The sequence below is a fragment of the Rhinolophus ferrumequinum genome, chromosome 21 (genome assembly GCF_004115265.2).
Source record: "Rhinolophus ferrumequinum isolate MPI-CBG mRhiFer1 chromosome 21, mRhiFer1_v1.p, whole genome shotgun sequence".
NCBI classification, from domain to species: Eukaryota; Metazoa; Chordata; class Mammalia; order Chiroptera; family Rhinolophidae; genus Rhinolophus; species Rhinolophus ferrumequinum.
In genome coordinates this window covers 52,674,342-52,697,625 of record NC_046304.1, presented here as the reverse complement: position 1 = coordinate 52,697,625, position 23,284 = coordinate 52,674,342, and the positions used below count along the sequence as shown (strand labels likewise).

The window sequence follows — 23,284 nt, the reverse complement described above, 5'->3', positions numbered from 1 at the left end:
TCCAAAGCTGGTCACAGAGCTGGGCTGGCATTGGAAGGTGACAAGAACCTGGGCGGGGGATGGAAAGAGCTTGGTGCTGCTGACTGCAGGGCTGGCCTCACCGGGAACGTGAAGCACCCCCAAAGAAGAGAGAGCCTGGGAGACAGCAGCAGGGGAAAGAAGACAAGGCAGGAACAGAGAAAGAAAACGGTGTTGGGGAGAGGGAAGGAGAGAGAAAGGGAGAGGGAATTCTTGGGCACAGCCCTAATCATAGCCTTGACATGAAATGTACTGCTGCACTCAGCATGGGACCTCCGCCAACGCCGCCAAACCAGCCCTCTTCTGTTTGGATTAGGCGGTGACATCATGGCCATGGGCCCGTCACTCCCGACACCAAAGGAAGGGAAGAATGGCGGGCAGGCGGGAAACCTGAGCCTCCCGCCTCTGGGCTTCCAGGGAGGGGAACCTGAAACTATGAAAACTCAGCCTCAACAAACCCCTGCCGAGCTGGGCTGCCCTTCCCCAGGTGTCCCACCCCTTGCTCCTGGACAGCCCTTGGTCCCCAGAACCCAGCTGAGGCTGCTTCCTGGAAGCTGGAGATGGACGGGCGCTGGGTTCCCATCTCTGCTCCCTGGCCCTGCTCCCTAACCCGCCCATGACAGGAAGCACATGACCACATGCCCAGGGCCAAGAGGAAATGCCCTGGGCATGAGAAAACGCACAGCAGCAGGCCTGAAAGGAGCGACTGCTTACATTTCTCTTACTCCTTTGTTTTCCCGACGACGACGTCTGAAGGAGGGTCTGAGGAGGCCCAGTGCAGGAGCTGCAGGAGGCACACAGGTGGGGCTGTGGGAGGTGGCAGAGGAAGGCAGAGCTCCGTGTGTGCCCTTCTGGGAATGGTGGACCCTCCCTCAATCCTGGAAGGAAGGCGTGCAGGACAGCACCTTCTGAGTTGGGGGAGGCAAAACGCATCTGCAGGGAGGCGAGGCAGTGCCATCCCAGAGGCCCCCAGAACAAGGTTGGCCAAGGCTTCCCTGCCTGGGGCTGATACCGCTGCTGCAACAGGGCGCCTGCCTGGAGGAGGTGTTCAGGTGCCTTCAGTCCGGGCTGTCTGCTCCCAGATGTTTTCGATGCGCCTGTCTCTTCAAGTCCATGACTTCTTGGGCTTCCTGTTGACAGCCTCCCTCCCTCCCTTCTTTTTGGGGTCACTCTAGACTGGACCATGCAGCCCCAGCCCTGAAGGCTTGAGTTCCGTGTATTGGGGAGCAGGAGTTGATATCCAGACAGGTTTGCAAGGTGGAGGCCCTGGCTCAAGGCTGCCTTTGCCCCAAAGGGTGCCTGCCTGGGAGGAGAGGAAAGGGGGCAGGTGGCAGGTGTACAGGCAGAGAGAGGCCAAGCCCCACTTTCTTTAAGATGCCCTAGAGGATGACAAGAAATGCAGCCATGGATGCAGCAAAAGAACCCCCAGTGGGAGGCGTGAGCCAAGAGCAGTGTTGGTGAACGAGTGGGGTCGTTTGAGAGTAAAGGCCTTGGGCCAGTACAGTTTCGGTGCTGGGAGACGTGCCCCCCCAGACCCATGTGCCCTTGAGCTGCAGCCAGGCAGGCTTTGGTGTTCCACAGACAGACAGCACAGAGAAACCCGTATTCCTGCTCTTGGAGCGGTCCTTTTTAGGGTCCTCCTCTGGAAGTTGTTTTTCCTGCACAAGGAGGAGGATGTGACATCTGTCCTGTCACCTAAGTTCCCGCCACCCAGAGCCACTCCTCTCACTTTTTGCAAACACCTTTTTCTACACCTGTCTATATCCATGCATATGTTTCATTTCACATGAATGAAACATTATCCATGCTATTTACTCATGGGCGCCTTTAAAGGACAACCTTTTCACTATCCCTTGCTTCCCTCCCTCCCCTGAGAACCAGTGTGGACGGGTGGTGCACCCGGAACACACACTGACGTGGGTTTGCTGCTATGGGCATTACTCTGCTCGACCTTGACACAGGCGATGGAACTTTGCATTTTGCTTTTCTAAAGAGCCAAGATTTTTATTAGTTTCCCTAAGTGAGGGCTTGTCAGCTGGGGTGGTTATGCTCCCTCCCCCACCCACCCCCCAGGAAACACTGGGTAATGTCTGGACATGTTGGGCTGTCACAACTTGGGATGGGGTGCTATCAGCATTTAGAGGGTGGAGGCCAGGGATGTTGCTCAATACCCCACAGAGCCCAGGGTGCCCCCCCCCCCAATGCTGTAGCCCAAGGTCAGCAGGGCCGGGGACTTGGAAGCTGGCCCTGGCTGCAGAGCATTAATGATGAAATTGATGAAATGAAACAAAAATAGGAACATGCTTCAGAACGTCCACCGCTGACCACAAAGGCTTATGTGGAGTGTGCAGGGAACTGTTGCCCATCTTTATGCTGTAGGTGGCCCAGCCATTCTTGACTCCTTGTCATCTTCAGGACGTCCTATGGCAAACAGCCCACCAGGGAATGTTGGGGACAGATATCTGGGCTGGGAGATGCCACTTGCCTCCTGTTGCCCAGAGTTGACAGAGGGGGCCATCGTGACCCTGAAGTCAGCTGTCCGTTCCTTTCTGAGGAGACGCATCACAAACCACAGAAACCTCCAGACAGCCAGGCAAGAGACACCCCCACCACCTCCCCCTACAGCCACCCTCTGCCTGCTGCCCCCAGACCTGCCCAAGACATTTCCACCCTTTCGGGTCCAGCTTCCTGCGTACGGGGGGCCTATTTTGATGCCCACACCCCGTAGAGCATCTGGCTTTCCAGAACCTGCTGGAAGAAGTGTGGGGGCTCAGCTCAGCACCAGCTCTCTCTAGGGAGAGAACACTCCGGACATGGGAGGAAATGGATCTCCTGCAAACCGGAAGATGAGTCCACCAGGAAGACATGCTTCCAACTCTTGTCCAGACTCACTGGATGGAGGTCACCTCTTGCCCAGGCCTGAGAGGTCATCCTGACTCTTTTTACCTGAGTGGGGTGGGAGGGAGGAGGCCTCGGCGCTTCCTCCTGGCCCTGGACAACATTTACTCTGCCAAGCCAAGCCCAGGATGTATTTGCTGGGTGTGCTCAGACCTGGGCGGGAAGGCTGACAGCTCCGCGGGGTTCTGCTGGGCTCTAAATTGGGAAAGTCTCTTTGGGGGGAGGCAGGTGAGTGTACCTGGTCAGAAGTGGTGGCCCCAGGGGTGTGGTCTGAGGGTGCTAGAAGCCAGCCCCTCCCCAGCTGGCCTAGCAGGCAATGCTCCCTCCTGTCTATCCTGAGTTCTGCTCTGCTGGGAGCCACACGTAACAAGCCGAGGTCCTGCAGGCTGTAGTCAGATGCACACTGCAGGGAGCGGTGTCTCCTGTGTGGCTCCTCTGTTCGCCCACTGCCAACAGTAAAGTAGAGGAGGCCGGTTGGGAGACAAGGTGCGCCCCGGGCTCCTCCCACCTGCTTCTCTCTCTTGCCTGGGTTTGAGGCAAACTGACCCCATCCTCCCTCCTTGGGGGTGAGGTCAGAGCTGCAGCCCTTTCCCTGAATTTCTCCCGTCTTGTTGCCCCCCTCTTGGCCGTGGAGCAGAGAACATGTAACACTACTCTATTTTACATGAACAAAGGCCGAAAAAAGTGACTTTGGGTTTTTGTCAGGGTGCTAAAAATAACTCCTCTGCCTATTTAACTTTTCTTCAAGTTGTCTGTTTCAAAGGACACATAAGTAGAAAGAAATGATTTTCCACTCTTTAAATATTTTCCAGTTTCACATCTCAAGTCAGCACCACACAGTTCAGCAGGCAATTATTCTTTAATTTCCTCCCTTTACATCTCCCCAGCTGGATTCGAAGCATCCTGTGGGCAAGAGGGAGGGTCTGTGTGTAAGAGCGCCCACTGCAAAGGGATTCAGGGCAGGCTCAATGACAGGTAGACAGAATCCCCCCGGGGTCACACTTCACGTGCCGGGTCCACACCTCTAAGATCTTCTGCCCTTCCTGGAACACAGAACTGTTTTGGGAAGAGTTCTACAGCTCCCACATTTGTGGGCTAAGGGAGGGAACTGTGAGCAGAACCCAGCAAATGCTTTCATTCAATCCTACCACCTCCTGGGCTCCCGGGCCCAGCCCCCTGGCTCTTGTGGGCTGGTCAAAATATGGCCAGTTTATATAAAATCCTGTTTTGTTCATAGTAACCACTCCTGCTCCCTTACCAACTAAACTGACTAAGCGGCCTTAAAATTCTGAGGCCTCCATTTGAAAAATGAATCCTCAGTAAGTTTCAGGAGGCCACCGACCCACAAGGAGGCACGGGAGGGGGCCGCAGAGAATGGTCCCTCTTCCGAAGCTCACACCCCTTTTGCTCAATCTCTGGCTAGAATCTAAGGGCCCCCAAAGGTGGAAGGGAATCAGGCAGTGTACACCTCCCATACCAAGCTGGAGGGGAAGGGGTAGGGGTGGTGGGTGGGCTGCCTGGTGCCTTGGGGGGGGGCTTCGAGTCCCAAGTGCTGAGTCAGGGCCGCCTGATGCGCTGTCCTCCTCGCATCCTGCCCCCCACTACAACCTCTGTCGGTTTGAGAGGCTGCGGAGTGCTGCCTAGGGCGGTGGGAAGCCAGGTGCGCAGCGGCGGGCCCCCCAGGGCACAACAAAAGCCGAGTTTGGGGTAGGGCCTGGGAGGCGCGGGAGGCGCGGGGGCGGGGCCACTGGAGCCCCTGGAGCCCCATTGGTCGTCGGCCACTGGAGGCGGAGCCCGACACCCTCCCAGCTCAATAAAGAGCCAGGTCGGTGCAAGCTTGCAGCGCACACATCCGTAGAAGGTTGTGGAGGAGCTGGGACCCGCGCCACACGCGCTCGCTTCGCCGCCCCCCACCGCTTTCTTCTCCGCGCTTCAGCCGCGCCCCCGCCCTCGCGCCTCCCCCGCGACACAGACCCGGGAAAGTTTGTGCGGGCGAGTGCGTGCCGGGTGCGGAGGGAGCGCCCGGGAGCGCAGTGAGACCGCGCACCGAGTCCGCCCAGAGGGGAGCGCCCCGAGCCCAGGCGGCGGCGGCCGAGCCCCGAGCCCGCGCCCCCGGCCCGCGCCCCCCGCCCGCCATGGGCGCCGCGGCCCGCAGCCTGTGGCTCGCGCTCGGCCTCCTGCTGCTGGGGACGCTGCTCCGCCCCGCCGACGCCTGCAGCTGCTCCCCGGTGCACCCGCAACAGGCGTTTTGCAATGCAGATGTAGGTAAGAACGACGACCCGCCCAAGCCTGGTGGGTGACCTCCCCCGCGGGGCTCGCGGGACCCCCGAGGGTTCGCAGGAGCCCCGCCCGCCTTCTGGCCCTCAGCGCCTTCTCGAATCCTGCAAGTTGACGCCAAAATCGCACTTTCTTTTCCCCCTTCCTCTCCCTTTCTTTCCCTCTCTGCCGAGATGCTTCTCAACCTCAAAATTCCACCGAAATTCCGCTGCAGCTCCAGCCCCAGAAAAGGGAGCCAGGGAACGGATTGGGTTTTGGCAGGCGAAGGGCCCTTGGGATGCCAGCGCGGGGGTGGGGGATAATGGGGGACACAGCGTGTGTGTGTGTGTGTGGGGGGGGAGTCTTGGCCTCTGTGGGCTGGAGGGCTGGGGACCCCAGGAAGAAACTTTCACAGGTGAAATGGCAGTTGGGCTCCTCTGGGCTTGGGGTTGGGTGGGGCTGGGCCTCTCCCACCAGCCCCGTTTGGGGGCTCACCGGATTAAAGGGGGGGCGGGATGAAAGCTTCCCTCCCGCGGGCAGGCTCCAGGGCTCAGAGGGGCCGTTGGGAGAGGCCTGCAGAACCCGTGGGCTGGCCCCTTGCTCCGTGTTCTGCCCAGGAGGGTCCTTACTGCTTGCTGCTGGTGACTACTTTTCAGGACACACCAAAACTGGAGACCTTAGTGACTGGAAGCGGGTAGGTGGGGTTGTGTGGCTGCTTAGAGCCCCTCGGAAATATCTATTATTCTCAGGACTTCTTGCCCCCCAGAGGTGGGAGCTAGGGAGGGAAGAGAAACCCACTTATTTGTTCTGGTCCTCAAGGGGCAGCAGGAATGGGTGGAACCAGCTGGGCCCCAGAGGTTCCCATCCAGGTCTGATGCTTGCAGGCTTCACCAGCTCTGGGGAAGGTCAGCCAGCTTGTCCTGGGGCAAGTTCAGTTTCACCAGAAGGACAGATGCCCTGCAGGTGGGCGGGCCTCTGCAGCGCCCTTTGACCTCTCAGTAGCTTTATTTTCTGTTCCTTTGTCGCAGCTGGGCTGCACTCACCTGCATAGGCTCCAAGCTGGGGTTTCTGGGTTCCCCCGTTGTCAGCCGTGCCTCCTGGACTCCTCCACACCCCAGCTGGCCCTTTAAGCTGCCTCTGCGGCCTAGCCTGGGCAGCCTTCAGGTGCTGCCACCTGTGGTATCACATGGCTCAGGCCACCTGGGCGTGGGGTGTGCTTGCTGAGTAGGTTCCACAAAACCCTAACTGGGGGAAGGAAGGTCTGTTCTCTGATTTGGTTTTGAAGCTCAGCAAGATTTGAGGGGGCAGGAGAGGTTCCTCCGTTGGGAGGATCTACCTTCCCGTGGGGTGTCCCCTGGACGTCCAGGCCTGTCCAGGCCCCTTTGCTGAGAGAGAAGCCATGCTTCTGGCCACCAGTTGTGGCGCAAAATAAGGCTGAGGCCCAGAAGGCATCATGGCTCTTGAGACTCCCCGGCGTGGCTCACAGGAGCCAAGGGGACAGGGGCTGGGCCTTGGGACCCCCTCACACTTCTCAGCTGCTCCTGCCACTCAGTGCTTGCCCAGGGCGGGCTGGGGCTGGGGTTTGGATCATGGGCAGCAAAGGTCAGGGTTGGGGAGCTTCATTATGCCTGGAGGCTCCTTCTTGCTTTGTGTGTTACTCTCTCCTCCGCCTGGATCTCCCTTGTTTGTGTCCAAATTATTGCATCAAAATCATGGAGCCTTAATCCCATCGCAGCCCGAGGCTGGGAGGGCGGGGCCTGCAGATGCCAGAGTTTCAGGGCAGAACCCAGTGTGTTAGACTCCAAGGGCTGTTGGAACAAACTGCTACATACTGGGGGGCTTCAAGCAACAGGAATTGGTTCTCTCACAGTTTAGGAGGTCTGCAGTCCAAAATCGAGGTGTGGGCAGGGCTGGTTCCTTCTGGAGGCTCTGAGGAAGAATCCATCCGGGCCCCTCTCCCGGCTGCTGGTGGCCCCAGCGGTCCTTGGCCGGCAGACGCATCGTTCCGCTCTCTGCTCTGTCTCCACATGGCTGTTTCCTCGGTCTGTGTCTGTGTCCAAATCTCCCTCTTCCTATAAGGACGCCAGTCATTGGATTTGGGCCCACCCACATCCAGCATGACCTCATCTTCACTTGATCACATGTGCAGAGACCCCGTTTCCAAATAAGGTTCCATTCACAGGTCTGCGTGGCCATGAATTTGGGAGGATGCAATCTGAGCTAGGCTGTCCAGTCTTGTTCCACAGTCAGCCCTTCCCTGTTTGGTGGGCTGGGAATACCGAGCTGAGACATCCCCGGGCTGGCCCTGGAGGGCCTGGAGTAAACCTCGCAAGGAAAGCAATGGCCTTTTCACGTCACTGCTCCTTTAATGGTGCAGGTTCGGGAATCCCTCCCCATTCCTCCTCTTGGGCTGAGAGCAGAATTGCCTGGGATCTTTTAACGATCACTCAGGTCTCAGTACCCTTCGCAGATGTAGAGTCTGGCTCAGACCTCTGCTTTTACAGTTTTGAATCCCCACAGGTGACTTTGTGCCATCAGAACTGTGGCCCAGGGTTCTGGAAAAGGATGATAGCCTGGTGCATGTTGGGGGATGCTAAAGGCTGACCTTTAATGCAGCATGCTGGCTTCTGTAATTGTTGGCCTGATGCAGGTTGTTAAATGGCTTGGTGTCTGCAAAAGGCTGTTGGCTTAAGAAGCAGATTTCTGTCTGCCTGTGTAAGGATTTCTGGGAGGTGTCTCCCAGCTTTTACAGCCGGTGGGATTGGAATTGTGGTCTGTGAAAATAGTTCATTATGAGGTTACGAAATTTAGGATGAAGGGGGTGGGAAGAGGCGATCTGGGCTCCTGGGGGGGAAAGTGAGGGTAAGCGGGCAGCCTTTCGTGCCTCAGAGCACCGCACGGATGTGCTGCTGGCCCGCTTCCCTCTGTCTAATGGAGTCCTTCTCCATCTACGGCAAGCCTGCACAGCTCCAGTGACCCGGCTGGATACTGGCTTTGGCACTCTGGGCTGCTCGGACCAGTCTCTGGAACCCAGAGAATAAAATCTTCCCTCCGGCCTGGGTAGCGATGTCCAAAGCCACATCGTTCCAGAAGGGCGCCCGCAGTGCCATCTTTCTTAAGATTTTCCGTGTCCAGACACTGCGAACCCTCTGATGGTGTCTCCAGCACCAGGTGGGGAAGGGCTCACAGCCAAGACCACGTCCTGGCTGCCAGGGCAAACAGCCGACCTTGTACATGCACTGATGGGGGCCAGACCGTGGCCGCCCTGGAACAAGCGCCACAGGCTCTCAGGAATGGCTCTGTCGTTCCCAGACGTGTGCTCAGGGAGGCAAGGTGATGAGTGCAATCAGGCCTGGGGTCCATGGGTTCGGGGTGGGGTGGTGACTTCTCCAAAATGCATAATTGATCCGCATTTCGTACACGCTGGGTTTCATATCAGGCTGTTTCAACAAGCAGTTGTGGGGGCACTGGCTCTGCTCAGGCGGTGTAAGGGCGAAGAAGCCGGGCATTACCCCTGCCCTCAGGGGGAGCGCTAGACACCAGTGCCAGGCGGTGTGGGTCAGGGTGGGCAGGAGCCCTGCAGGTCCCCCACCCCCGCCAGGGCGTGGTGTCAAGTAAGAGTCAATGTGCTTCAGGCAAACAACAAAGTAACGGTGTGCCAAGGTGGTACGCACTCCTGGGATCTGCAGATACAGGGTTCAGGTGGGAGGTGGGGGATGGGTCATGGTGGGACTGGAGCGCCTAGGCTCGGTTTTGGACAGTGTCTCTGGAAGGACATGTTCTCCCTGGGAATGGCTGGAATGTGAGTTGCTGGCAGCTCCCATGGTTGGGAGACTGGAAGAGATGTGTTCAGGGCACAGGCTGTACAGTGGGTGTGGCAGGTGGCTGGAGGGAGCCCTCCTGATGCCATGCATTCCTCCCTGTCTGACCTGAGGACGTGGTACCAGCCTGGGACCCGTTCCGTCCTCCAGAATTTGCAGTCCAGTCCTGGCCAGTGGTCCGTGAGCTTCAGACTTGGTTACCTACCTCATCTCTGTCTCGGCTGGGCTGCCAGGCAGTTCCCACATGTGTGGGCTGTGTGGTTCGAATCCTTTGGTGACATTTGAGCATGTGGAGAACCGGTGTAGTTGACTCCCAGGCTGACAGGGGAGGGGGCTCGAAGCCACCCTAGTCCTGATGCAGAGCCACTGACCTGATGATGCCCAAGGGCCTATGGGGGTGGGGGGATGGGTCCTTTGGGCTCCAAAGTAGCTAAGAGATGTGCTTGGAGGACCCCCGGCAGCCTGGAGGATGAAAACAACAGCAGGAGAAAGAATAAGCATGGAAGGAGAGAAAGAGAAGACAGAAACGGCAGACTAGGAGTGTGTGTGGTGGGTGTAAATGCTGCTGACTCCTCTCTGCCTTCCATCCCCGTGTGCACACACACGTGCGCACACACAAGGTCCAAGGGCAAGTGGTTCCGTGCCTAGGAAGGTCCTTCTGGAAAGAGAAAGGAGCAGAATTGGGAAATGAGGTAGGGGAGTGTGAAGACCCCTAGATCTGAGAACAGAGCTGGGGACATGTACCCAGACATGGTTTAAGTGCACTGCTGGTGGTGGCAGTGTGGGCGCGTGTGTGGGTGTGCTGAGCAAAGGGACCACTGCCCAGGCAAAGGTGAGAGAGTTCTAGGTCTAGAACAGGCCTGCGTGGAGAGCTTGGGGACAGGGGACCAAGAGGGAGGTTAGGACTAAATGTTGCCGCTCTGCCTTATGGGGACCATCCCAGAGACCTAAGGTGAGTCATCAAGGGTGAGGGTGTACACCTGCCCGTGACAGCAGGACCTGCCCAGGGGCGTTGCCGAACGGCAGCCGCCTGAACTAGTGTCCTGAATTGGAGCCTTGGGGCCGAGGGCCTGGGCATTTCTCACTCTCCAGATGATTGACTCCGTCCAAAGCTTGCACCGAGCAGGTGTCTCCAAAGCAGGGTACTCAAGACAACTGGGGTGCGAGAAAAGAATGTAACGTGTAGTTAGCATATAGATTGACAGCTAACTTGCCCCTAATTTTAAGTGAACAGATAGATGTCCAGAATGCTTGCCCAGCTTTCTGTAGTGCCGCTAGCAGGTCTTAGTAGGAAGTGCGGAGGCTACAAGACCACCGGCTGTCAGGGCAGGCCAGGGGGCCCATGAGATGCCCCAGTGCAGGAGGGGAGGCAGCCATGCAAAAGCAAGGGGGAGGAGGACTTCCAGACTAAGGGAAGGTCAGGAGCACCTGTGTCTCAGCGAGGGCAGTAGGTGTGAAGAGGGCGGGCGGTGTGAAGAGAGCAGGTGGTGTGAAGCAGCTCCCCAGCCCGGACCTGGGACTCCCCACGGCCCACCCCGCTGGATCCCTGGTGCCCTCGGTGCCTCCACGGCATTCATGTGTGGCTCCAGTAGAAAAATGGGAATCCTATTCCGTAGCTGACAAGCTGCTTCTGGGGTCAGCTGTGTCCAAATAGCACCCTAGGTTAGGCTTCCCGGGACCCCAGCGAGGCAGAGTAGGCAAATATTTGCGCAAAAAAGCAAATTGAGGTGTAGTCTTTACAGAGAAGGGTCTTAACCTGGGGTGTATGGGCTTCTGTCCAGAGATACGCCTGGAGGGGGCATCTTGAGCCCTGAAACTGTTACCAAAGTGTGTGCGCGCGTGCACGCACATTTGTGTTCGTGCCCTTGTTTTTCTGTGGACTGGCCTGTAGCTTCCACCAGCTTCTCAAAGGGGTCTGTAACCCCTAGGAGGCTACTCACTGCCATTTAAAAAGTCTTTCTCTGGCCGGTAGGGGAGGGTGGAAGACAGTGCGGGAAGGGACAGGGAACGAGAGTGTGGGCAGCCTTGAGCCCGGGCACAGCAGCAGTGAGACCCATGGGAGGCTTTTGTGGTTTCTGGTGATTTGTTAGCCATGGGAGCAGAGTGGAGGAGCGGGAGCCAAGCTGCAGGCGGGGACTTGATTACAGAGGCTGTGGTCGTCCAGGTGAGCAGAGCAGGGCAGGACCCGGCACAGAGGGAGATGAGGAGCTCCTGGAGGCGTTGGGGAATCACCTCTGGGGTGTGACCTCAGTGCCGGGGGCCAGGTGTCCCCTAATGTGGCCAGGGGGTCTGGCAGGGTCACGTTTTCTGTTGAGTTCTGCTGGGATGTGGTGACAGTGGGGTCCAAACAAGAAAGTCTCCGGCTGTAGCTACAGCAGACAGTGGGAAATGAGGACCTGGGAGAGAAGGGGAAGTGGGGTACTGCGGGGGGAGCAGAGCCAGCAGGAAGCAGGGGAGCTGACACAACCAGCATGGTCAGGCGGCCACGCTGCAGCCCACGGCTAGTTGAGTGGGCGGGGGAGGCGGGGAGCTTGGGTGAGAGCCCCTGCCTCAGTTCCTCCACCTCCAGACAGGAGGTGATCATTTGCCTACCTCCTAGGGTTGTGGGCGGAGGTCACCAGAAAGGGCAGAGGTGAGATGCTGAGGGCAGGGCACAAGGTAGGGACACAGGCTCTTGAGGTTGGGGCCGGCATTAACTCTTTCTGTGCCAGAACCTGTGTTGGATGCCTGCTCCTTGCCCCCCCGCCAGGGGCTAGTGTGGTTTTTGCACAAGTTGGGGAGTGTGGACAGACACTGGCTGGGTCCCAGTGCCCCCAAGAGGGAGCCCAAGCAGCAGCCTGGGGACTAGGAGGGACATCCTGCTAGTTCTGTGAACAGAAAGCAGTGCTGGTGCTGAAGGCACAGACAGCGACAACAGCTGTTGTTGCTCAGTGCTAAGTGCTTGGGACTGTTTGCACGTTCCTGGTGTTAACTCGGTTACTTCCCAGTTATCCCCATTTTACAGATGATCACACTGAGGCACGGGCACTTAAATAACTTGATCAGGGTCACACTGTTAGCAAATCAAGTAAGGAGGCAGTTTTCAAACGAGAGGAGGAGTTAACAGACAGAGGAGCTGGGTCCACGCTGGTCCCGAGTCCCCTCCAAGAGGTGGTCTCTGGGGAGCCAGGGTCAGCCGCACGGATGGGGGCAGGATGGAGGGCCACGGGGTGGGAGAGACTCCTGAGGGCTGGCCTTGTTCGTGAGGTTTGCCAATCAATAGATGAGATGAATAAATTAAGCTTGATCCTGACAGCAAAATATTAAACAGTCATTTCAAACAGTGTTATAGACTCGTGTTTATGACCTAGAAAAATGTTCAGAGATATTAATTTCAAAAGCCCGGTTACAGTCTGAATGCTTTCACATTTTCAACATTGTCTCTCTCCTGGACTCTGAGTCCTGGGGCTAACACGTATTTTTTAAAATGCACGCGTAAGTGTACATTTTTAAGAGAAAGTTACCAAGGGAACACACAGGAAGTGTGCACACACTTAAATGCATGTGTAGAGAAAAGTCTGGAAAGATGTCCATCAAAACTCTAGGCAGTGGATGAGATCAAGGGTGAATTTTATTTCTTTTTGCTTCTCTGTGTTTTCTCAGTGTTCTGTGACAAGCGTTAGTTGTGTAATTATTTTAATGTTAAAATGCATTGAGATTGAGAATGGAGAGACAGGTGGGTGCTTTCTTCAGGACGGGGAACAGGCTATGCTTTTTATCAGCTTTATTGAGGTGTCATTCACATACTGTTCGGTGCACCCATTTCAAGTAAACAATTCCGTGGTTTTTACTGCATTTTCAGAGTGGTGCAACGGTCACCACTAGCTGATTTTGCAACATCCAGAGGACCCCTACTTGGGTTTGTCGGGTGCTTTTGAGATAAGACTCAGCACAGTTCTGCCTGATCCTGGGCAGCAGTCTGTGCCCTTCTGCTCCTCACAACGGGAAGCACATGATGGCAGTTGGCCTCCTAAACTTTGCTAGCCCTTCAGGGCTTGGTAAGCCGGCTGCTGATAGCCTGATGTTGCAAACACGGTTTTACCGGGATGCAGTCATGTTCGTTCGTAATATGGTGTCCACAGCCGCTTTTCAGCGACAGCAGCAGAGGTTAGTTGCAGCATAGACTGGAGGGCTCGCAGAGCCTAAATTCCTTCTTGCCATTTAGGGACACTTTCCCCGTCTCCTGGGCTGAGGCACGAGGACCAGCATGCAAGTGTGTGCTTCCTGCTGCCGGCTCACCTCTCACCTGGCCACCTGCTTGCCAGAGCAGGGTGACTCGAGAAGAAATGATGCCTGTGGCGTGTCATTCTCCAAACTGACCTCGAAGATGAATCCTCTCGTCTTTTCTGGGCTCTTGAGCCTGTGAGCAGAGGTGCGGAGGAATGGGTTTCCTGGCAACCCCTGCAGGGTTGGGGGCACCTTCAAGGACTCGGCTAAGTACATGGGCACTGCACTAGGTTGTGCCCTGGTCCCAATTATAATCGGAGGCGCTGGATAGAAAGCACTTCAACAGCTGATTAAGAAACCGAGGACAGAATGAGGAAATGGACCGACATTTTAGAGAGAAAAGACAAACTGGGAGGTATCAGGACAAAAGGCTTTGGAGCCAGCTGGAGCTGGTTCTGAATCCGGACTCGGTCTCTCTGAGCCTCAGTTTCCTCTTCTGTAAAAACAGGATTAAGTTTCCCAGGGTTGTGCCATAGTAGACGTTGAGTACGTTTCTGGTGAATGGGTCACGTATGCAGAAGCAGGGAAGGGGCTCAGCAGATGTCAGTCCCACCCACCGCCAGCTAGAATTTTGAGCCTGGACAATGCTTCTGAGGCACCGGTGGCCTCGGTCCCTGGAGTTCGTTAATGAGAAGTCATGGATGTGGAGCGGGGAGAACCTCCCTCTGCATTCCTGGCCACCGCTGTTTTCCCTTTGGCTCCTGCGAAATGCTTGAGTCCAGGCTGGCTTGACTCTGCTGTCCTTCGGTCCAGATCGAGAGTTCAGGGAGGGCGCAGGGATTTTCAGTGCAGCCACATGATGAGAGGAGGACACATGTACTTTACGATCACCCTGCACCCCGGCACCAAGTGGAGGTCTTACCTTGGATGGTCTACATGCTGCTGTTTCCGTGCTACCACCCGCTGGTCACTCCAGGTCGTTGAGAATTCACTGTGCTGCTTTGGGTGACCCTCCCCTGGCCACTGTGTCCTCGCCTGCGTCCCATGACATGCGAGGGAGTGGAAAGCAAGGGCAGGAGTTGGGAGAAAGCCAGGAGCGCATTAGACTTGGAGACTTGAAGCGTTGATACTCTTAGGCGGTGTGTCCTGAGTGTTTGCACACACCTGATGGAACCTGAGCTCCCGATGGCCTTGGCTAGGGAGGCTCGTCACCGCCCACCACCAGGACTCTAACACTGGGGAAGGTGATGGAGGCCACTGGCACTAGAGTCCAGGGTGCTTTCTAGAGTCAGCATTCTTATTTGTCACCAGCGAGGACTGGGGGGTCATTCGTGGGCTTCAGGTCAGTGGTGGATTGTTCTGTTCACCAGAGAGTGTCCGTTTCAGGAGTGTGTTGACCCTGTGGCAGGTGGTTCTGTGGGGCACACGAGGCTTCCTGGATGTGGGCACACAGTTCTCTCCGGAGGGCTTTTCCCTCCAGCCCCCCTAGCGTTTCACCTTCAACCCTCGGAGTAGTAGGCTGGGCCTGCCCAGGCAGAAGCCGAGTAATTCAGGAATTATGGCGTTAGAGCGTAGCTGTGATGGGCGTCACCAGTCCCCGGTTCTCAGTTGTGACATCTTGGCCCCTTGACCCCGCTGGATCCAGGACAGGGAATGAGGGAACACATCTGTGGTGGTCTTTGCTTTTTGTGCACCAATTCTGGAAAGCAGGGCAAAGTCACCAATCGTGCATCTCTTAGATGAGCACGTCAGTTGTCTAGGGCTGTTCAGTGCAAAAGGACTTCACAAGGACTCGGTGAGGCAGGTGAGGCAGGGGTCTTCCCTCTCCTGTCAGGACGGGAAGCCCTTGATGATTCGCCCAAGGTCACGCAGCTGAAGGGCGGTGCCAGGAGTGTCAGGAGCCGGCTCGGTCTCTGCCAGTGAGGTTGGACGTCACAGTTGTGGACTTCCCGTCGCTCCGTTCCATCTGGCCAAAGGACTTGTTGTCCTTGGAAGGGCTTGACGACAGGTATGTTTGTCTGAACCCAAGTGGTTTCAAAGGGCATTTTGGCAGTGCCAATCAAGGGCTTTAACTCGAAGTCTCCCCTTTGATCAAGCAATTCTACATCTAGGAATTTTTTCTGAGGGAAATAATTAAGGACACACACAAGCATTTAGTCACAGGATGTTCGTCTCAGCCTTGGTTATCTTAGGGATGTGTTAGAAACACCTGTAGGGGTGGGGGGTGGGGGGGAGGGTGAGGGGATTGGAGGGCAGTCGGTGACCACAGGATGGCCACGGGGTTTGAAAATTAATCTGGGGAACGTAATTTGGTGGTTACCAGAGCGTAAGGGGGGGGGGGTGGGGGATGAGGGTGAGGGGGATCAAATGTATGGTGATGGAAGGGGAGCTGACTCTGGGTGGTGAACACACAGTGTGATTTATGGATGATGTGATACAGAATTGCACACCTGAAATCTATGTAATTTTACTAACAATTGTCACCCCAATAAATTAAAAAATAAAAAAAAAATAATAAAAAAAATAAAGTGGCTGGTAAAAAAAAGAAAAGAAAAGAAAAGAAACACCTGTATACACTACGGCCGCAGGGGAGGGGTCAAAGAAATCCTTGCTCCGGATGCCCTGCCGGACCAAATGTGTGGGATTTTTTTCTTGCCATGGAAGATGTTCAGATAAATGAGGGCAAATTAGACTTTTTTTTGCAAGTGTGTGTTTTCTAATTTTTCTAGGAAGAACTTGAATGGTATGCATCATTTTTAAAGTTAGTTTGCTCCAGTATGGGTCTCATTGTAGTCAGCAGCAGTATGGCTTGGATGTTTCGGGCTGGGTTAGTTCTGTGTCATTGGTGGCACCTGGGGACAAGGGACAGTTGAGCAGAGCCAGTCAATGCGGAGGATGGGAGCTGCGCTTTGGGAATTGCTAAGGCAGAGTCAGGAGGGCCCGGGCTTGGGAGAAATGTTTTCAATCTGAAACAAGCTGGAGAGGGTGGGACATTGTGGAAAGCCATCAAAGCTGTAGTTGTTGGTCGCCATGGTATTTCTCCCCACACCCTGCACCGAACTTGCCTTTTGCTGGTGGTTGGGTACACAAGACCATTCTGAGAGGCTAAGGGATCAGGGGAATTCTCTGGGGAAGGAGTAGGCTTCCATAGGGCCAAGAAGATTTGGTTTCTATAGGGCCAAGAAGAGAGACCCAAACAGTGGATGGCGTGGTCTCCCGTGAGGGGAATTCTTTCTGGCCTGTGCCGGGGCAGGGACCAGCTGACCTCTCCAAGAATCCTTCCAGACCCCAGATGGGTTCGTGTTCCAGGATCAGTTCTTCTGAAACAACCTTCCCGAGATCCCCACGCTTCAGCCAGAGTCCTGCTGTTGACTTCCTCCTCTCAAGGAACCAACTCTGAGATCTCTTGGTTTGACGCCCTGGAGGCAACGTTATGCTCCCCCAATGACATTTCTTAATGGTCGGATTTGTGGAGGGTGCCCCGAGGCCTAGACTGGCATGTTTCTTATTTTGTGTGGGTGACAAAGGGGGCCGGGGCCAGGGTACCTTCCCCCCACCCCCCCCACCGCCTCCAGTCAGCTTAGCTGGACAGTGGCATCTTGGAGGAGCCACTGACCTGAACGGGAACAGATGCCCTCCGTACAGGAGAAGAGGTGGCAAGCATCACCAGGGAGCTATGACCTTGAAATGCTACAGCTCAGAAGAGGAAAACCCTGGTGAGGAGGGCCTCGCCATTCCGCCAGGCTGGAGAAGGGAGGACTTCCTCACTGCAGGCACGTGGCTCCGTAAACACCAGAAGCGTGCCATGTGCCAGTGCCGCACGTTGGCCGTCTCTCTGCTTATCACCCCAGCTCTTCAGCTGAACTTTTGTGCTTGGTGGTGTCCTGACTGGCGCTCGCCCTCTGGCTGGCTCAGCGTGACTTCACCCTCTGATTTCACAGCACAGCAGCCCTGTCGTTCCCGTGGCAACAGCCTGCCACAGTTCACCAGCTGGGCAGACAGACACTGGGCTGCTGGTGGAGGTGGGGAGCTGCGATTCCAGCCAGCGTTGGTCAGTGGGCCCCGGGGAGACCCCCTGCACACCAGCCAGGGCTGGGGTTCTGTGTCCGCCCCCCGTCTGGGAGGTGGGGTTCTTTGTGCCTGTCTATTGCTGAGGCTCACAGAGGACCCTAGAAGTGGCCAGTCAGGGCCTCCAGGCCACACGTTCAGAGGCTAATTTACGAGTCCCTGCTCCATGGGGCTCTCCGTATACACTTTGATGTGGAAAGACAGGCCGTGGAAGCTGGTGGGATGGGGTTGGGGACGATTGTGGCTGCTTGGAGGGGTCGGGGTGGGCAGAGAGGTCATTGTGCAGCAAGACTGCTGTTGTTGGTAGGGACCCTGACCTAAGCTGGGAATTGGAATCCATAAGGTCTGAGGGAAGCAATGATTGACATGGTCAAGAGACATTTAGGAAAGCCGCCGTGAGCGGCCCACCCGGTAGCCTGGTGTCTCCCGTGAGTGTGGAAGAGTCTGTGCCCCATGTGTGTCATTGTGAAGCTGGTTGAGGAGACAGTGGAAACCTGGGGAGGCTGAGCTTGTCCCCCAAGACTGGCCGTTACCCACCTCAGCTTTCTAGAACTGTCCCGGTCCTGACTATGCATCAGGAGAGTCACAAGCCCTACCCACCCCAGGATGCCGGATGAAAAACCTGTTGAGGGCCTAGCTGGGAGTCACCTTCTCCCATGACCACCTTCCCCCCGGCCCCCGCCCCCCAATGTGTTCCAATGCAGCCCGTCCAAACCCGGGGTGCCGCCACTCTGGAACTTAGCTGACAGTGAGGGGGTGGCCAAAAGTAGAGGCTATGGGCAGCCACACTGGGTGTCATAGAGTGTACTTTTAGAGGCTAGAATTCAGAGAAATTGAGGTAAAAATGTTTCTGATGTTTGTTTTGTCTGGGCGTGCTTGGATGCCTCCAGTGATGAGTGTCTCACTACCTATCGAGTCAGCCCAATGAGTTCAAGACAACCCTGTAGAAAGTGCTGCTTTCCACCCGACCAAGTTTCTGCCTTCCTGTAATGTGTTCTCAGTGGTCTAGTTCAGTCATCTGGAGACACGCACAGTAAGTACTGTCCTTTTCCCCAAATTGTTCACCAAGCGTTTGGGTGTTAATAAGGGTAATGAGCGCTAGCATTTATATACATACATGGGGTGTTGCTATTATTATGCTCATTTTACAGATGACCAAACTTGAGGATCCCGGGTTAAGAAACTTGCACCAGGTCACACCACAGTTAATACTCTCTAACTACCACGTTATGCTGTTCTAGCCCTTTTATCACCCACAAGCCCCCCTCCTTTGTTCCTTAGGACTTTGCTTCCTTTGACAGGTTTTGTTTGTTTTTTTTCATTCTCCTCCTGAGCTCTGAGGCTACAGCCCCTCCTTTCCATCCTTACCATTCGACCTTTTCTGATCCTGTCTGGGGAGACCACATCTTTCTCCACTGTTCAGATTCTCTCTATTTAGTAGAGCTGTAGTTCTCATTTAGTCTACATTTCTTATTGGGTTTCGTTCCTACGCATTTCAGTCGTTTGATGTTGAAACTTTTTTCCCATGACGTGGTCCAATCAGATGTTGGTAGATATCAACACCTCTTACCTTTTTAAAGGTACCTAGACATGTGTCTGACTGTCAGCCCCTTGTGCGTGGGCTCCATCCTTTGTCTACACATCTTGGCCCTGCTGAGACATTTGCTGAGGCTTCCTGTGACCCAGGCATAGTTCTAGGTGCTTCCCAGGTCATGTCGTTTGACTTAGGGCGTCCTGGGGGTGCTTCTTGGATGTTGGCACGCCTTGTCCACGTGCCCCTGTCACACCAGGGTCTGGGACATCCAGGTGAGTCTGATCAGCTCAGGGCTGGACGGCCACCATTATCCCGCTTGTTCTAGGCATTTCTATCAACACAGGTAAAGAGCATCTGAGCTCTTTGGGTGGCCACATGTCTCGGCCGACTCGTAGCTCAGCCAGCTTAAGACTTCTCGTCCCCTTACTTCCTTGGACCTGCAGTCCCCCACTTGGCTCTTGCACAGTTGGACCTTGGGACCCACATGTGAGTTGTAGATGTGTTTCCATTACATTTTGTCTTGTTAGATTTGGCCAGGTATTCAAGCCTGTTAAAATTCTGAGCTGGAGGTTCGCCTTCCAGCACCACAGCTGGTTTTGTGTATCCCCGTGGATAATTAATTGTGTGCTGTGGTGTCTGCCTCTAGGATTGGTAAGCTTCAGTTCCAACACTCACGACTTGACTCATGGGAGAGACTGTGCCCCAGACTTTATTTATTCTTACTTCAGACGTGCAAACAAAGTCACAGCCAGGGAGGAGGACATAGGAAGCTATAAAAAGTCGGCTTAAAAAACCCACATTATAATATGCTGGGGTCATTTAGTTTAGAGGAACTCTTGTGTTATACATGTCTCCCGCTCATACAGCTTCAAAGCCTGTAGCAATGCCCTATATTGTGGTCTTAAAGATGATCCAGCGTTTTCCAAAAAGGGTCAATTATATCTATTCTGTGTACTCTCAGAAGACAGAGAAATGATTAACTTTATATATGAAAGAATAAACCTTAATTATAAGGAAATGTTTTCTCTCTGGCCATGCCAGCTGCTGGGACCCTTTCTATATCTATTTTTATATGTTTCAAAGGAAAAAACCAAAAAAAAAAAAAACTAAACCTTGTCATCCAGGTGTGGAGTCTGTGGGACTTTGGAGCGAGGCCAGAGCAGTTTCCTTTTTGGTTGCTGCAGCGGTCGGGGACGTCCTTGGAGGAAGGAAGGACCGACCAGACCTGGGCTGGGGAAATGCGGGTGGGATTGCAGGGGTGGGGATGGGTGGAGGGGTGTCCATGTCCATTGAGGAGGAAGAACCTGCAGGAGTGCAGTTATGGCGCTGGACCTGGGTGGGGGCATCTGGTGGCAAGGAGCCTGGCAGCTGTGCCCAGATGGGTGAGGGGAGCATGAGCTGCTGGAGTGTCCTCAAGCCTGCAGGCCGGGCCTGGCCGACTGTGGTGAGATGGTTAACTGAGCTCCGTCCTGGCCCTCCCCTCCCCCGCCGCAGAGGCTGGGATAGGGTCAGTCTGGAGCAGAGCCCTGGCATCTGCGTTTAACGAGCAACTCAGGTGATGGTGATGCAGGTGACGATGTTTGCAGACTTGCTGGTGCAGACAGCAAGGCACTGAACTGGAACCAGAGCAAGGCACTGAAGGCCACAGTGCTGGAGGAGGGGTCCGGCATGGGGGTTGGGGTGGGAGCCTGATGGGGAGGCTCATGGGGGGGCTGAGGCAGTGACTGAGGGGCTCAGCTGCTGTGGGGCAGGAGGCCGGCGAGGAGGGCCCATTTCTAGGGCTGGTCCCTGGAGCAGCAGCGTCCCACCCCTGGGAGCTCCTTAGAAATCAGAGTCTCAGCCTTCCCCAGGCCTGTGGAGTCAGAACCTGGCTTTTAATGAGGTCCGAGAAACATTGTGCTAGACCTTGCCTTTCAACGTTCACGTAAAATATTTGAACAGAAAGGGAAAGGTTGTCCGTTCAGTGAACACAGGTAAATGTACACAGAAGGTGCCATGCCATTCGCATAGCTCCAGGGGCTAAGCGCCTCTCGGAGTCACGGGAGGTCCGAGGTCAGGTGAGGACAAACCCTGCTCAGGATGGAGTCCTGGCTCCCAGCTCTGACCGCCGTCAGCTTCAGGGTAGGAGCTGGGGGTCAGGAACCTGCCCGTTCCATGCCACTTAGGACGTTTAGGCAAGTTGTTTACCCTCTCTGAGACTCAGTTTCCCCATCAGAAAGTGGGGAGAGAAACGGAGCTCCCCTGCCATGGGGAGATGGCGAGACAGCACGAGGGGATACGTGGGGGGTATGAACAGCTTGAGCCACGTGCCGTCTGTCAGGTCTCCGTGGTAATCAGTGGCACTTCCACAGAAGAGCCCCGTTTTACCCTGTTTTTTTCACATGCGTTACCTTGTTTGGTTAAATGTCTGTGAACTCGTGCACCCCCAGGGGTGCAGATCATATACTGTGGTGGGTTCCAGCCAGGAACGTGCTGTGTGTGAGGCTGTCAGTCATCACCACCAGGGCCGCCAGCTCGTGACCTGAGAAGGGGCGGCTTCGAGTCCTTTTGTCCCTGGAGACTTGCAGGCTTGCTGATGAGACCCATGTCCTCCGAGGGGTATGACGTCTGTGCACTGGTTACTTGGGAATCGTGTGTACAAGGCGTGTGCACATCCTCCTGACCCCACCACGGTGGGCATCGTGGTTTCTGGGGGGATTCGGCAACACCATCATGGCAAACCCCAACAACTGGAGGGCGTGGGTCTTTGTCACCACCACCACTAATTAGCTGTGTGACCATCCACTGTGGTGGACAGGCCCATAAAGACAGACTGGCCATGGGCGGGGCCTTGGTGGCACACACGTTGCTTCTGCCGTGTTCCACCTTAGCGCCCTGCCTGGGCAGCATGAGGCCTGTTGAACACGTGAGCGAACCAGAGGTCATATACGTATGGGGTGACTGCAGGACCTGATGTCCTGCAGCTGGAATTCGGGCCCATCTGACGTGGAAACCCTAGTTTGGGTGCCTCCCAGCCTCTCATGGTGGCATTTGTCACTGTTCCTGTTTAGGGGCGAGGGGTGCCCTAGAGTCTCCTTTGGGCAGTGAGAAGGCAGAAGGACTCAGTGGGTCTGGAGCTTCCCCACTACCCATGAGGAGGGTCTTTCTCTGGTGGCCAGGGAGGGGATCTGCCTCTGCTAAGAGCTGTCTGAGCGACTGCCCGGGTGTGGCCACCTGGGGCTGGCTCTGCCAGCTGGGGCCACGGAGGATGGGAGAGGAGAATGGGCCCAGTGTCCACTTGGCACTGTGGGAGGCCCAGCGGCTGTCCACCCCACCTTCCCGTCGGCTGCTCTGAGTGGGGCTCCTGTGGGGATGGGGGCTGTGATTTCCCCGAGTCGTGGAAGGCAGCCAGCACAGGGCAGCCTGTTCAGCTCGGGGGGAGCCAGATCAGAAGCCCAGGATGCTTAGCACACTCGGGTCTCACGTCAGCAAGTGGAAAGGGGCTTAGAGGTGACAGCATGGAAGAGCCGGGGAAGGGGATGGGCTGGGCGGGCGAGGAGCCGTCCCCCAGTTGCTGCAACGTCTTCAGCGCCTGAACTGTGGAGCTGGCTGTCATTTGCCTTAGGTTTTCAACCATTTGCGTGTCTCCAGGAAAACCCACTTAGCAGCACTGGGGTGCCCGCCCCAGTGGGCCCGGCTCCGGGTGCAGCGGGGTGGGAGAGGCTCGTCCAGGTTTTACTAATCATTGCTGGTTATCAGGGAGTGTGAGCCAGTGGCTCCGGGCCCAGCAATCGATCTTGGGGTGTGGTTTGCCCCATTCTGTGCTGGTATCTTCCAAGATAGACTAAGAGACATTCACAGCTACTCAGATCTCTCCTCACCTGTTTGGAGACCCCTGTGGCCATTCCCAGGGGTGGGAAAAGCTCAAGTCTTTATGCATTTGAGATCCAGATTCAAACCGATCTCGGTGTGAGCTGGGAAACTCATTCACTTCCTTTGTGCTCCGTTGCTTTGTGTGGCATGTGCTTTCATGTCTCTGGGGCATATGCTTAAGAGTGAATTGCTGGGTCCTACGTAACTCTACCTTTAAAAAAAACACGGCCAAACTCTTTTCCAAAGTGGCCGCACTATTTTGCGTCCCCACCAGTTGTGTGTGAGGGTTCCAGTCTTTCCATGTCCTCACCAACTCTTGTCCGTGTCTTTTTCCTGTTGGCCGTCCTAGTGGGGGTGACGTGGTGTCTCCTTGTAGCTTCAGTTTGCGTTTCCCTGATGACTGTTGGCTTTGAACGGCTTCCCGTGCTTTGTCAGCCGTACATATATATACCTTCTTCGGTGAAGGCCTATTTCAAACTTTCGCCCGTTTTTAAATTGGATGATTTGTCTTGCGATTGAGTTGTAAGAGTTGTTTACGTATTCCCGGATTCAAGTCTTTTGTCGCCTGTGTGATGTGCAGGTATTTCCTTCCAGTCTCTGCCTTGTGTTTTCACTTAGTAATGATGTCTTT

General features: G+C 55.5%; 1 protein-coding gene across 2 annotated transcripts in view; it reads left to right on the top strand.

The window, feature by feature from the left end:
* The first annotated feature begins 4,748 nt into the window (after positions 1–4,748).
* The window catches only part of TIMP2 (TIMP metallopeptidase inhibitor 2), a 44,891-nt gene continuing 26,355 nt past the window's right edge, over positions 4,749–23,284 (top strand). Inside the window, exon 1 of one of the 2 annotated variants that reach the window (XM_033089669.1) lies at positions 4,749–5,181. In XM_033089669.1, the coding sequence (XP_032945560.1) occupies positions 5,052–5,181 (130 nt within the window). In that variant the 5' untranslated portion in view covers positions 4,749–5,051. Of the gene's footprint in view, positions 5,182–18,281; positions 18,301–23,284 lie in introns of those variants that run through there. The other variant, XM_033089671.1, reaches the window with a different exon arrangement.